General features: G+C 52.0%; 1 protein-coding gene across 2 annotated transcripts; it reads right to left on the bottom strand.

The window, feature by feature from the left end:
• Positions 1-2,659: 2,659 nt before the first annotated feature.
• SLC22A6 (solute carrier family 22 member 6) lies at positions 2,660-10,215 on the bottom strand. 2 transcript variants are annotated; one of them, XM_068977426.1, is made up of 10 exons: positions 9,847-10,215; positions 9,488-9,591; positions 9,108-9,262; positions 7,176-7,344; positions 6,628-6,751; positions 6,377-6,492; positions 4,927-5,141; positions 4,707-4,815; positions 3,048-3,251; positions 2,660-2,741 (listed from the first exon to the last, which is right to left on the bottom strand). In XM_068977426.1, exons 1-10 carry the CDS (start codon positions 10,213-10,215, stop codon positions 2,660-2,662), a joined length of 1,647 nt encoding a protein of 548 aa, XP_068833527.1. The 2 variants fall into 2 exon arrangements, with proteins under 2 accessions (XP_068833527.1, XP_068833528.1); XM_068977427.1 differs by having other exon boundaries at positions 3,048-3,119.
• Positions 10,216-14,398: the final 4,183 nt, after the last annotated feature.

Raw genomic sequence — 14,398 nt, 5'->3', positions numbered from 1 at the left:
GAGGAGAAGGGGACAACAGAGGATGAGATGGCTGGATGGCATCACCGACTCGATGGACGTGAGTGTGAGTGAACTCCGGGAGTTGGTGATGGACAGGGAGGCCTGGCGTGCTGTGATTCATGGGGTTGCAAAGAGTCGGACACGACTGAGCGACTGAACTGTACTGAACGGAACTGAATGGGGTGAGTGCAGGAAGTCTCAGGCCAGAAGCTGGGGATAGGGAGTCTGTGCAGGTGGTGTAAGCTGTCGAAATCAGCACCAGGACTTTCCCAGTTGGGGATGTATGTGGCTGGGGCAGGCCAGGGACTGCCTCTGATTGAGGCAGACGTAGATATTAAATGATCTAAGAAGAGAGGTGACAGGCGCACGGGAGTCAGAACTTGTCAGAGTTGCTAGTAGGGTTTGGAGGCAAGGGTAGGGAAAGCCACTGGTCCCAAGACCCCTGGATCTGCAGATGCAGAGTATGCCATCCTAGCTGCCCCTCATCCCTCATGAGGGCAACACTGCCTGAGAAATAGCAGCAGGGGTGGGGTTGCTGACAGTCTGGCATCTACTGGGTCCTATGATTGTCAAGAAATTATTGAGGAGCATGGAGAATGGTAACCCACTCTAGTAGTATTCTTGCCTGGGGAACCCCGTGGACAGAGGAGCCTGGCGGGCTACAGTCCATGGGGTTGCAAAAGAGTCGGACATGACTTAGTAACTAAACAACAACCGTGGATTGTCCACACCATTGGGGAACATCAAGGCTGCAGGTGTTTCAGGATGGGGGGGGTGGGTTATAGTGATTTCAGCTCTGCTTGGGCTCTGCCCAGGCTGTCATCTGGCTGGCTAAGCTGCTGTGAGCTCTCCCAGGACTTTGTGGCTTTTTCAGGAGAACTCCAAGCCAACTCCCCTGTCCAGGTTGCCCTGACTCAGCAAGAACTCTGACCCCACCTGGAAGGCAATGCCTATGACTTGAAAGTGTGGACTTTCCCCGGGGGACAAGGGTCTGGGGGGCTGGGTCAGCTGCAGGGGAAAGTGTTGGGGCAGTGTGCCAGCAAGCAAGCATGACTAAGCAAGCACATGTACCAGAGGGCACTGCTGGTCCCTCCTTCCTGCCACCTGTGGGCATTAACAGGTTTATCTTTTCCCATGGCCTCCCCACACTAGCCCTCACCTCTGCCCCCACTCCCAGCTTCCCTGAAGGGAGCTCCCTGGCTGAGGCAGGTGATTGGACATCCCTCTTTTTCTGACTGTGATCCCTAAATTCCCTCTATCCCTCATTCACGTGGTTCCTACCCTGTGACCTCATCACTCCTCTTACGTTTCTTGGTCTTTTTCCAGCCCAGGAGGGAAAAGAAACACAGCTTCAAGGGGTGGAAGAGGCCAAAGTCTCAGGACCTCACAGCCCAGGCAGTTGGGAGGGGAAGGGGTGGGTAGGGGAGAGGGGGTGGGTCCAAGCACACACTTTCCGGATGGGCTGCTTCTAACTCTGACTCTGCAGCTTAATAGCTGTGTGAATCTGGGCAAGTTACTTAAGCACTCCAGCGCCTTGACTTCCTTATCTGTAAAATTTTGTTGTTGTTCAGTCGCTAAGTCGTGTCTGACTCTTGGTGACCCTAGGGACTGCAGCACGCAGGTCTTCCCTGTCCTTCACTATCTCCTGGAGTTTGCTCAAACTCCTGTCCATTGAGTTGTGATGCCATCCAACCATTTCATCCTCTGTCATCCCCTTCTCCTCTTGCCCTCAGTCTTTCCCAGCATCAGGGTCTTTTCCAATGAGGTTGCATCAGGTAAAATGCCGGACGATAACTGCGCGTATCTCTGAGAAAGTTACTGGGTGAACTGACTGCGTTAATACATGCAAAGTACTTAGAACAGTGCCTGGCACCAAATTAGCACTCAGCTCCGGCTCTCTGGCTGGGTTTCACCTTCCCCTTCCTCTCCTCCCTCCTCTCCACCAGCTCAGGGCCAGCAGGCGGGAGAGCGGCCAAGAAAGCCCAGGAAATGCCGTGCCGGAGGATTAGGGTAGCCAGCGGGCTGAACGTCCAGCTGCAGAGCTGGAAGTGGCGAACTGGTTTTGAGTCCGGACCCTGCTGGAATGCAGAGGAGCAGCGACCAGCGTCCTGAGTTCACAGCTGTTCGGTGTTTTTCTCCTCCTTTTGCGGCCAGAGGTTCCCAGGAGCTTTCACAGAGGGGGCGGAGCCTGAAACGAAGCCTCTGATTGGCTGCTTTCATTTTCGTGCCTTGTCAGTTTCCAGCCAGACAGGGCAGGCGTGTAAAGGATTTAAAACTCAGAAATACTTAGGTTAGAAAAGGAAGGAGGGAAGACGGGGCAAAGGAGGGACAAGGGAGGGAGCCGAGGTAATAGATCCTTCGCCAGTTGTCTGGAGTGGTTTGTCAAGTCCTGGGGGCTGAGGGCGGGGACTGGACGGTGCCCGCTGAAGTGGAGTGGCTGCTTCGTTTGAGAGAAGAGAGACAAAGGGAGATGCCGCGAACAAACCTTTTAATATGTGGTCTTCGTATTAAAGGAGCGGGGGGAGAGCTGAGGGGCTGCTTCCCTGAACCACAGCCCCGACACTTGGGCCACGAATCCCCCTCCCCGTTCTCATGTGAGCTGCCTGTGGAACCCTCTCTTCCTTTAAGGCTCTATAAGGCTCCCTTTCAGTGCTCAGAGTCAGTTCTTCACTTGTGCCGAAGCCTGGAGCGGGACCATCTGCTTCTGCAGCTCCTCTTGCTGCTTCCTCGTTTTCCCTCTCCTCCTGTGGTGGTGGGGAGTGAGAGTGGTGCCCTGGGTAGAAGCCTCCAGACCAGCTGGGGGCTTCCAGAGGGCTCTCCATGCAGCTGTGCCCAGCTACCAGCTCTCTGCCCCAAACAGCTACCACTCTCCAGAGCTAGGAGGAACCCCAGGAGACTCTCAGCTGATTGGGGAGGGGCGGTGGGACACAGGGACAAGGACCCCCCCGCCCCACTGGGAAGAGGAGGCCTAGGTTTGAGTCTCAGTGCTACCCCAGTCTGGATGTGACTTGGGGAGAGTCCCTGCTTTTCACTGGATGGGGGCCCACCTGTTTTCCACGTCTTGCACCGTGTCTGGCAGTGGCTGGCCCAGGGTCTCCGGCAGGAGGGCAACGGCAGCGCTGGCAGCCACCGGGACAGCACCGTAGATGAAGAGAGGCACGGAGGGGTAGAGCTCGGCGGTCATGCTCACCAGCGGGCTCACAATGCTGCCCACTCGCGCCAGGGTGCTGCCCATTCCCAAGCCCGTCTGCCTGCGGGATCCAGGGGGTTGGGTGTTGGTTAGTGTTCTGGCACAAATGCTGAGGTCCCGCCTGAATTTGGGGTCAGGGCAGCTTAGGCCCAGCCCCAGGAGACCCCCTGGTGCTTGCTCTGTTCCCCATTTGATCAGCTAACCAATTTGGCATTTGTTTTGGAGATAATAATAACAATAAAAAGAATAAGTTGGGAAGATCTCTGGCCAGAGAATCAGGAGATTGATTTTTGCCTCTGCCCTTAACTTACTATGTAACCTTGGGCAAGTTTCTTTTCCTCCCTGAACCTCGGTGTCAAATTAGCTGAGCTGGGTCAGTTGTTCTCAGATCAGTTGGGGGACTTGATTTACAGTTGCCCTAACCCCACACAGAGGAGGTGGGTTTAGTGGTAAAGAATCCCCCTGCAATTCAGCAAACATGAGTTCACTCCCTGGATCAGGAAGAGCCCCTGGAGAAAGGAATGGTAGGTAACCCACTGCAGTATTCTTGCCTGGGAAATCCCATGGACAGAAGCGCCTGTTTGGCTACAGTCCATGGGGTTGCAAGAGTTGGACGTGACTTAGCAACTAAACAACAGCAACCCCACACAGACCTGTTGGATTAGAATTCCTAGGGTGAAGGGACCTGGAATCTTCATATTAATATGTTAAGAACACTCTCTATGAGAGCAGAGGTTAAAAGCATTGATAATAGGGAGATAAACTGCTTGGATTTGAATCCAAGCTTCCTGACTTAGAAGCTGTGTGACCTGGGACAAGTCACTTAACCTCTCCGTGGCTCAGTTTTCTTGTGTGGAAAATGAGAATTCTCATAGTACCCACCTCATAAGATTGTTATGAGGACCAAAAGAGTTGATATTTGTAAAAAGTTTGACAGTGCCTTTATACTATTGTTCTTTTTGCTGAAATCCCTTGAGGGTATAGGACAATAACCATGACCTCTCGGGGTTCTCATTCCAAGTTGCCTAGGGAAGCTTGGCATTTCTTTGATATCTCATGTGAATTTTGCATCCCATTCTGTATTTGTTGCTGTTGTTTTGCATCCTATTCTTCAAACAGACGTGTTTTTTATGTCTTAATGCAAAACTATCCCCTCCTCCCAACCTTGGCACTCAAAAAAGTAGTGCTATATTTATCTGTACAACTACCAGAACCGCCACTATTAAGTGTGGCTCTTGTGATAGAAAATTCCTTTTCATGGTTGTGGTCTTCGGTTTCAGACATACCATTTGGTTTAAAGATGACATTTAGATTTGGTGGCAGATTAGATCTTCTAATGCCATTTAGATCTTCTAACTTGTGCCTTGGAGATCGAGGGGGACTTCAGTTAATTGCCTCTGAGATGTGTCTTCTTGGCTCCCCACGGTGTCCCAGTTGGTGGCCCCCTTTGACATGTGCCCCTGTATGCAGGGGGAATGTTTTTCCCCAAAGTTCCTCCTATTAAGCTCCCACTCACCGGATCATTGTGGGGTACACCTCCCCAGTGTACAGGAAGACACAGTTGAAGGAGGAAGCCAGACAGCCCTTCCCCAGCACAGCAAGAGAGGTTCGGACAATGGACTTATCTAGAGAGAAAGGAGGAGGTCAGCGGGATCTTGGGAGAGGGCGTTAAGAAGTTGGGTCATGTCTGGGGATGTGGCCAAGGACGAGGGACCAAGATGCTCACGGGTGCTCACCCTGGGGTACCACCCCATTGATGAGGATGCAGATGCCTGCCAGCAGCAGTGAGGCCATCTGGGCAGGCCGGCGGCCCACATTGTTGATGACAAGGAAGCTCACAAGCTTGGCAGGCAGGTCCACAGCACCAAAGATCACCTGGATTAGGTAGATGCTGACCCCAAAACCCTGCAGGTCCATGACCAGCCCGTAGTAGGCAAAGCTAGTGGCAAACCTAGTGGGGAGGGATGAGGGGTATGGAGTTTGTTAGGAAGGTTAAGGAGGGGGTGCTCATCCAAAACGGGTGAGCTGCACAGGGTACCTTGCTTAAAAATCTGGAATCTACCTTGGCTAATATTTCTTCTGACATTTAACATGCACTTTAGATATTGAGGCAGTCCTCTAATACTTTGGCCACCTGATGCGAAGAGCTGACTCATTGGAAAAGACCCTGATGCTGGGAAAGATTGAGGGTAGGAGGAGGAGGAGACAACAGACGATGAGATGGTTGGATGGCATCACTGACTCAGTGGACATGAGTTTGAGCAAACTCTGGGAGATAATGAAGGACAGGGAAGCCTGGCATGCTGATGTTCATGGGGTTGCAAAGAGTCAGACATGACCGAGTGACTGAACAACAAAATCCTCTAATCCCCCAGACTTCTTAACCTGTGTCTCTAGTGTATTAGGGAATTTTCACCTAGTTGCCATGTAGGATTTATATAGTTTTAGTCTTTATTTCATCTTGGATATCCAAGCAATATCTTTAGTGGAAAGGTGCTGGGAGAGGCCAGAGTGTTCCAGGACCCGTCTGTAGTCCTGGGATGGGTGCTGTGTTTCTTAAGATGCCAAGAGCCCAGAAAATAAAGGTCAGGTTATTGGGATAGAACCCCAACCTGGAGCAAACTCCAAATTGGAAACAAAGAATTCGCTGGCAGGCTTCTGACCATGCTTCTCTTAATTGTCATGAGATTGCTAGACGATGGGGTTAGGAGGGTGGCATGAAAGAAGGGTAACAGGCAATCTTGCAATGTGAAAGGAAGATTTTTGGTTGGTATCAACCTTGGCTAGAGTCTACTTTCAGAGATGAGCTTTGGGCATCTTATTGCTGTGCCAGTGTTTCTGGCAGACGCCACAAGGGTAGTAAATGCTCCAGAAGTTTTACAAGCCAACCTTAGTGATATAATTCTGCAGACTCTAGGGGCCATCAATCTTGATGAGGTGTCTCCATATTGGAATAGAACTGATGAAAGGAGGAGACTATGGAGAGATTGATGCCTAGTTGGGGGCCAGAGGAAAATTGAGGCTGGAGGTTGTTTGATTCCTTAAGAGTCTTTCTGCCTCTCATAGCTGGTCTGCTGACTTCCTCCCTCTTGTCTGCCTTCTACCCACTGTGTCCACTCCTTCTCCAACCAGCCTCTTGTCTCTTGGTCTGTCTGTCTGTCCATCAGTCTGTCTGTCTGGGCCTACCACAGCATGGAGAGGCAGAGGAAGAGGTGGCGAAGGGCAGGGCAGCGCAGCAGCTCCAGGGCCGAGGCCTGGCTCTTGCCTGTGGTCAGCTCCTTCTGCAGACTGGCCTGGAGCGCCTGCCGGGATGGACGGGGCTCAGGGCTTGGACTCCCCCAGGAGCTCCTCCCAGCCTAGCCCCTTACTCAGAGAAGCCCTCTGAATCCTGGGTTTACCAATGGGTGGGATGTTGCAGGAGATCACGGGGGTCTTACCTCCATACTTAGATTGGCCCCCTCTTCCTGCTTCCCATTGATCCAGGCCACTCTCTGCAGATTTCTCAGGGTGAGGTCCAGCCTCCCGGAGGAAGCATACCAGCGGGCTGACTCGATGAAGAACCTGGGGGCAGGAGTGAGCATAGGTGTTGGCGTGGCTGCAGTTCCAAGTCATGTGGGCTGGAGGTAGGGCCTGGGCTTTCCAGAGGGCTGCAGTGGGATTTCCTCCAAGGCTGGGAACTGAGGACTTTACCAGATCCCTCTCTCTAGGGCCACAAAACGGTGTTCAGCTTGATAATGACTTATTCCTCAACACGGGGTCTTGGTTCTTGGGTGCTGGGTAAAAGGAGCAGGGCAGACAGGCTGGAGAGCTGGGGAGGCTGGAGAACTGGATACCTTGGGGCAAGTCCTTCCACCCACAGCCTCAGTTTCCCCATCGGTTACATGGAATCCCTGGCCTGGGTTTGACCTTTTTGACTCTGTGGGTGGAGTGTACAGCAAGATCTGAGGAAGTCTCATCCCCTAGCCTCTGTCTGGTCCCTACGTACCAGGAGTAGATGAAGAAGGCAAAAAAGGGCACAGAGACCAACAGCTGTAGGTAACGCCAGTGGGGCACAGCATAGGCCACACCGGCCAGGAGAAACTGGCCCAGGCTGTAGGTGTAGCCGGTCAGGGTGCCCACGTAGGCCCGTGTGTGGATGGGCATCCACTCCACATCTGGAAAGAGGGTTAGAACAGAGTGGTGCAACTTACTGCGTGCCAGGTGGGTGGAGACCCCTGGGGCCTGCCGAGATGCCCATTGTCTATCCAAACCTTGGTTTGTCCCAAAGCTCAGTGGAAGATACATCAGATGAGGCTGGGGCCCGTGGAAGGGAGACTTGGTGGGGGGAGGCTTGTGGTGGAGGTAGGGATGGGGAGGTAGGTTTGGAATCCCCAGGAGTTGCCCCTCCACTTCCCTGCTGTGTGTTTTCGCTCCTCTCCAACCTACTGTCCTGGCCAGGGTCCTGTTTCCCTTTGGAGCACCTCTGACCACTCAGTCCATCCTCAACAGCAGTCACTCCTCTGGTCCTTCTTAGCCTGGGCTGGATTTAAGCCTCAGTGACCAGAGCAGCTCAGAGGAGACAGTGACTTTCTGCCATCCTGGAGAGTTGAGGTGGGAGTGGAGCACCTCTCTGCTGAGGTCTGAAGGGGTCCAGCTTCGTTCCTTGTGGGCTCCTGATGTGGCAGCTGGGGCAATGGCTTCAACACTTAGCTTGCACCTTTGGACTGGATTCTCTAGGTGTCTGGCCCAGTCTGAGCCCTGTCCTGGTTAATTTCTTTAGTCTGTGCATGCACACTAAATTGCTTCAGTCATGTCCGACTATGTGTGACCCTGTGGACTGCAGCCCACCAGGTTCCCCGACCTTGGGATTCTCCAGGCAAGAATACTGGAGTAGGTTGTTGTGCTCTCCTCCAGAGGATCTTCCCAACCCAGGGATCAAACCTGTGTCTCTTACATCTACCTGCACTGGCAGGTGGGTTCTTTACCACTAGCACCACCTGGGAAGGGGCTTCCCTGATATCTCAGTTGGTAAAGAATCTACCTGCAATGCAGGAGACCCTGGTTCGACTCCTGGATTGGGAAGATCCTCTGGAGAAGGGATAGGCTACCCACTCCAGTATTCTTGGGCTTCCCTTGTGGCTTAGCTGGTAAAGAATCCGCCTGCAATGCAGGAGACCTGGGTTCAATCCACGGGTTGGGAAGATACCCTGGAGAAGGGAATGGAACTGTATAGTTGATGGGGTTGCAAGGAATTGGACACGACCGAGTGACTTTCACTGACACTGGTCTGGCCACCTGGGAAGCCCTACTTTAGTTCAGAGAATCCCAAATCCTTAGATTCTCTTCTGGGGTTGAGGAATGACCTTGGATGAATCCTGTCCCTTCCCCCTAGCCTCAGGTTCTCCATCTGAGAAACAGTGATGGGGGTGACCTATCTGAGGATGCACTTCGATGACTCATGGACAGGCCATGCTCCATCCATAAGTGTGTTTGGTCTACATGATGCTGGCTTGACTTATATTAAAATATGAGAATTAATTGCAAATGTTAAAAAGTTGGGATATTTGACAGTAATAAAAGAGGGGCGGAGGCAGATCTGATAGCCCCGATGCTTCTTGTCTGGAGTAGCTGAGTGGCTGCAACCGCTTTGGATGGGTGTGTGTCTCTTTTGGAGACTGTCTTCACACTCTCTAATGCCTCTCAGCTCCGCGGTCATTTATGGGAACTGCCTGGCCCTAACAATGGAGTTTGTAGTTGCATATCTAAAGAAGATGTCAGGCTAGTGTGAGCTCCAGGAAGAAGGCTGTTATGTTGGCTGCAAGGGCAGAACAGGCTGAGTGCCAGAAGGGTAGGCTGGGAGAGGAGGCTGGAAGGGGGCTGTGGGGCTGGGTGGTTGGAGGGAGAAGGTGGGGCCCGCCCTGCCCTCCAGGGCCCTCACTCAGTGTCATGCAGTTGAGGACAATGCCAGCTAGTGACATGCCCGAGAGGAGCCGGAAGGCGCAGTAGACAGGGAAGTTGGGAGCGAAGGCGGCGCAGGTTCCTGATACAGCCGTCTGCAGGTAGTTGAAGATCAGCACCCTCCGGCGGCCCAGCCTGTCAGGGGAGGGGAGGCCTGCAGCAGGGGTTTTGAGGACCAGCAGGGGCCAGGCCAAACTGGGAGAGGTGCTGGCCTGGGACCCGTGACGTATCCTGAGGCTGATGCTGTCGACCTTCAGTCCAGCCCCAGTTGGGGGTGCCAACCACCCACCTCGGCCCTCCCGAATCCAGCCAAGGAGTCCCCGGCCCCGGCCCGGCTCCTTGGCCCTGCCCAGGACTGACCTGTCTGCTAGGCACCCGAATATCATGGCTCCGAAAAGCACTCCCATCATGTATAAGGACTGAGCCAGCTGGCGTAAGGCCCTGTGAGAGCACACGAGGTCCCACTGTGGGGAGAGGGAGCAAAGGTCAGGCCAAGGTGAGCCTGGGCTGCAGGGAAGCCCCCTACCCTCCTTCCGGCTGGCTCTCCAAGGGCGGTATCACCCTCTTCCCGACACTTCTCTTTGGTCCCGGGAGCTGAGACTTTTCTTGACCCTGCAACCCCACATTCCCTTTTCTACAAAGGCCCCCATCTGGAACCCTTTCTCCATGGAGACTCTGTGTGTGTGTATGTGTGTGTGTGGGGGCCCAGGGCTCCTCACCTCAGTGACGATGGTGGAAGGGAAGGTGCTGTTGTCGTAGACCCAGCCGTGGGGGCAGGGCTCTGTGGCCCCTGTGCCGTTGGTCTCTGTGCCATTGGGAAAGGGCGGTCCCCGCTGGGGGGAGGTGAAGAGGAGGCAGGACTCGGGCCGCCCCTGCCCATCCCGGGGCAGCCAGGCCTCCAGGTCCCCGTCCTCGCTGAGGTTGGTGTCGGCAGGTGGGCGGCAGTGGTGTGTGGGGACGGCGGCGGTGAAGTTCTGCAGGGTGTTGTGGGAGGCCATCAGGATCACAGGGAGGATCACCAGGGTGACCTGGATCTTCTGGAAGCGGCCGACGCCCCCCAACTGCAGCAGGAGGTCATTGAAGGCCATGGGGCCAGGCCTGGCCAAGTGGGCTGGGGGCTGAGGACGTCCGGTCCCAGGCCCTCCGTCTCTGTGGCCCTCCGCCCGCTGCCCTACACTGGAGGAGACGGAGCGCTGTTGCTTCTGCAGCCAAGTCGCTCCTGGAACTGAATCTGAGCCGGCTCTGTGGGGGGACAGCAGCCTGGCCAGGCGGCCCCTCCTTCCTCCTCTCTCCTAGTTTTGTCCCTCCCTTTCTTTTGCGGCCTCTCCTCACTTGGTGGGGGAGGTGTCGCTCCACTTTCAGGGTCTGCTGTAGCCCTGACCCCTACATGGGCAGTATTTAATCCTTGGCCTGGAGGGAATGAGTTAAAGTGTGACTTGGTATCAGAAGGATTAACCCTCTGAGTATCCTGGTATCAGTGGAATTTCTCCAAGTGGGTATAAAGGGCAGGAGAGGGTGGACTCAAGTGGGGGTGGTGGGAGTGGATGCCCTGGGAGGACTCACCTGGGCATGTGGGGGCAAGAGGGGATAGGGTGGGACCTTGTTGTCTTCCTTTTAGTAGGAAGACTGGATTCTAGGAAGCGTGTTGGCCTCTTGTGGGGCTTCTGTCCTTTTTAGTGGGAAGGATCCAAATGGACCATTTTTGGGAGAAGTTGCCAGAGGAAATACAGGATGCCCAGTTAATTTGGATTTTAGATCAGCAAATATATATATATTTTTCCGTATAAGTATGTCCCTAAACATTATGTGGGCTGTACTTATACTAGAAAGGTATTCCTTGATCTGAAATTCAAATTTAACTGGACATCTTATATTCTTACTTGCTAAAATTGGCAACCCTGGCCTTTGGTCTTCTGGGGACAGCTTACATATTTTTTTTTTTAAGTAACTTAAATTATTTTTATTTATTTGGGTGGGTCGAGTCTTAGTTTTGGCACACGGACTCTCTAGTTGTGATGCATGGGCTCAATAGTTGTGGCACGTGGGTTTAGCTGCCCCGCAACATGTGGGATCTTAGTTCCCTGGCCAGGAATCAAACCCATGTCCCCTGTATTGCAAGGTGAATTCTTAACCACTGGACCACCAGGGAAGTCCTGACTGCTTACATCATACAGGACCATAGCTTTGTTCAACTGGAAGACACAAAAGAGGCCAAGGACTGCTTTCGAAGCAGGGGGATCTCAGACTAACATCATATATGTAGATTGAGTCTTTCAGTATCTCAGTTTCTATTTTCTTGTTCATCCTGATTCAAAATTTTCCTGTGTCTTGTCTCCCATCTATAGCTTCTTCTTTTCCTTCTTTTTTTTCTCCTTCATCTCCTCCTCCTCCACAATAAGCATGAACTTATTTTACTTTTAGCCACAACTCAAAGACATTCACTTGATTTCCTCCAATAGTTTGGCTCCCCAGTCCAGTTCTCTCGTGCTCAGGGCACTGCCGAGCTCTGATTGGGTAGGTTTCTATGGGATCCTACCGGTTGGATCTTGACTTGGGGTTGTCAAGAGAGCATTCAGTATGGTAGCTGCTAGCTACTACTGAGTGTTTGACTTGAGCTGATCCAAATTGATATCAGCTTTATTTTTTTGGGCTCCAAAATCACTGCAGATGGTGATTGCAGCCATGAAATTAAAAGATGCTTGCTTCTTGGAAGAAAAGCTATGACAGACCTAGATAACATATTAAAAACGAGAGACATTACTTTGTCAACAAAGGTCCGTCTAGTCAAAGCTACTGTTTTTCCAGTAGTCATGTATGGATGTGAGAGTTGGACTATAAAGAAAGCTGAGTGCCAAAGAATTGATGCTTTTGAACTGTGGTGTTGGAGAAGACTCTTGAGAGTCCCTTGCACTGCAAGGAGATAAAACCAGTCCATCCTAAAGGCAATCAGTCCTGAATATTCATTGGAAGGACTGATGTTGAAGCTGAAACTCCAATATTTTGGTCATCTGATGCAAAGAACTGACTCACTGGAAAAGACCCTAAGGCTGGGAAAGACTGAAGGCAGGAGGAGAAGGGGACAACAGAGGATGAGATGGTTGCATGGCCTCCTTGATGGACACTTGATGGACAGGAGTTTGAGCAAGCTCTGAGAGTTGATGATGGACAGGGAAGCCTGGTGTGCTGCAGTCCATAAGGCTGCAAAGAGCTGGACATGACTGAGCGACTGAACTGAAATTGAGATGTGCTGTTAGGGTAAAACACATATATGAAAGTCGCTCAGTTGTGTCCGACTCTTTGTGACCCCATGGACTATACAGTCCATGGAATTCTCCAGGCCAGAATACTGGAGTGGGCAACCTTTCCCTTCTCCAGGGGATCTTCCCAACCCAGGGAGAGAACCCAGGTCTCCCACATTGCAGGCAGATTCTTTACCAGCTGAGACACAAATACATATAGATTTTGGGTTTACAGGTTCTTGCCTTTACTTTGCACAGTGTATATTATATAAAACATGGACTCTAGAGTCAGATTACTTGGATCCAAGTCCTCACTTCACACTTACTGGCCATGGGCAAGTTGCTAAATTCCTCTCTGTCTCAGAGTCCTCGTTTGCAAGGTGAGGATACTAGTTGTGTCTGCCTCACCGGAGGGTTAAATGAGCACATACAGGTAAAGATCCCTGCCCTGTGGCTCAATGCTCATAAGCTGTTCTTATTATTTGTTTCTGGTCCAAAGGTGAGACTATCATGCTGAATTTAGAGAGAAAATGTGCCTGGGACACCTTACCCCCAGAACAGTGAATTCCCCACTGGGGGAGATTTTTGCCCCCCAGGGAGGCTTCGCTGGTGGCTCAGACTGTAAAGAATCTGCCTGCAATGTAGGAGACACAGGTTTGATCCCTGAGTCAGGAAGATCCCCGGGTCGGGAAGATCCCCAGGAGAAGGGAGTGGCAACTCACTCCAGTATTCTTGTCTGGAGAATCCCATGGGCAGAGGAGCCTGGCGGGCTATAGTCCATGGGGTTGCAAAGAGTCGGACATGAGTGAGCGACTAACACACACATTTGCTTCCCAGGGGCCATTTGGCCCTGTCTGGAGATATTTTTGGTTGTCACCAGTGGGAGTGATGGTACTACTGGCACCTGGTGGGGAGAGTCTGGGGATGGTACTGAACATCCTGCAGTACAGCTCCCCATAACCAGTAATTTTTTTGGAGCAAAAATGTCCATAATGATCAGAAACCCTACCTTAGAAGATGCTCTCAGACTTCTTTTGTATAGTGATCAATCCCATACCTGCTTGGCAAAGGACAGTGCAGTCAGACGCATGACTCCTATCAACTATTTCTAAGAATCCCCATGGGCTTATTCGAATGGGGAAATTTTTGCGAGCTGAAAATGAGACCTCCTCTTCCTCCGCTGAGTAGCTCGGGCCCCAGAGTGTTGCAAGTCTTCCCCTGCTTTTGCCTACACAGCCAGTTTTGCCACTGGAGTGGCTGAATCAGGACTCTGGTCCTCCTGTGTCCAGGCCAACACCCTTTCCCACCGTGTTTTAGCTCGATTACTGGGCTCGGGTTACCACGAGAGACTTTTTTGCCCTTCGTAATGTGTATCCCTTTGGGGTCTCCAACTGTCCCTCCCTGTAATCTGCTGCCTATTGATTGCTCCTTTTCCCACTTCAGAGATTTTGGCGTGTGTCTGAACACATGGATTTCTAGGGTCCCATAGTTTTATGGGAGATACACCAGGCCCTGTACCCATTAGCCGATGCGAGGGGTCAAGAAGGGAAAGGGCATTTTTCAGTTCTTCTGGGGACAGATCTCTGAGTCTTGCTGAGTTTGATTTCTGACTTCTCTTGTAAGAAATCAAGATGCTCCGTATCAGCTCACAGTTTCCACAAACTACGCTTCTGTGTATAAAGTCGGAAGAGTGTTTATTGTCTATTGACGTCCTGGGGTACATGAAATCTTAAACTGGTTCAAACCTATTCTAACTTCAAAGCCAAGTTCTTAAAATGCTACTCTAGAGGAGTGGACTGTCCAGCTAAAGAGCTCTTGGAGACCATCTGGCCTCCTATGTACAGAATAGAATAGGGGAGGCCCAGAGAGAGACAGGACTCTCCCAGCTTCCCTCCTCCCCATTCAGTGTTGGTTCTGGGCTGGGACCCAGTGGGTATCCAGATGCCTGACAACATTTTCCAGGCCAAGGTATATAAGAGCCCTGTGGCCGGGGGATGTGAAGACAGCTGGACAAACAGCTTGGGAGTTCTTG

Source organism: Capricornis sumatraensis, chromosome 8, assembly GCF_032405125.1.
Source record: "Capricornis sumatraensis isolate serow.1 chromosome 8, serow.2, whole genome shotgun sequence".
Taxonomy (NCBI): domain Eukaryota; kingdom Metazoa; phylum Chordata; class Mammalia; order Artiodactyla; family Bovidae; genus Capricornis; species Capricornis sumatraensis.
The sequence above is the reverse complement of the archived record's forward strand: the minus strand, read 5'-3'. Positions and strand labels throughout refer to the sequence as shown.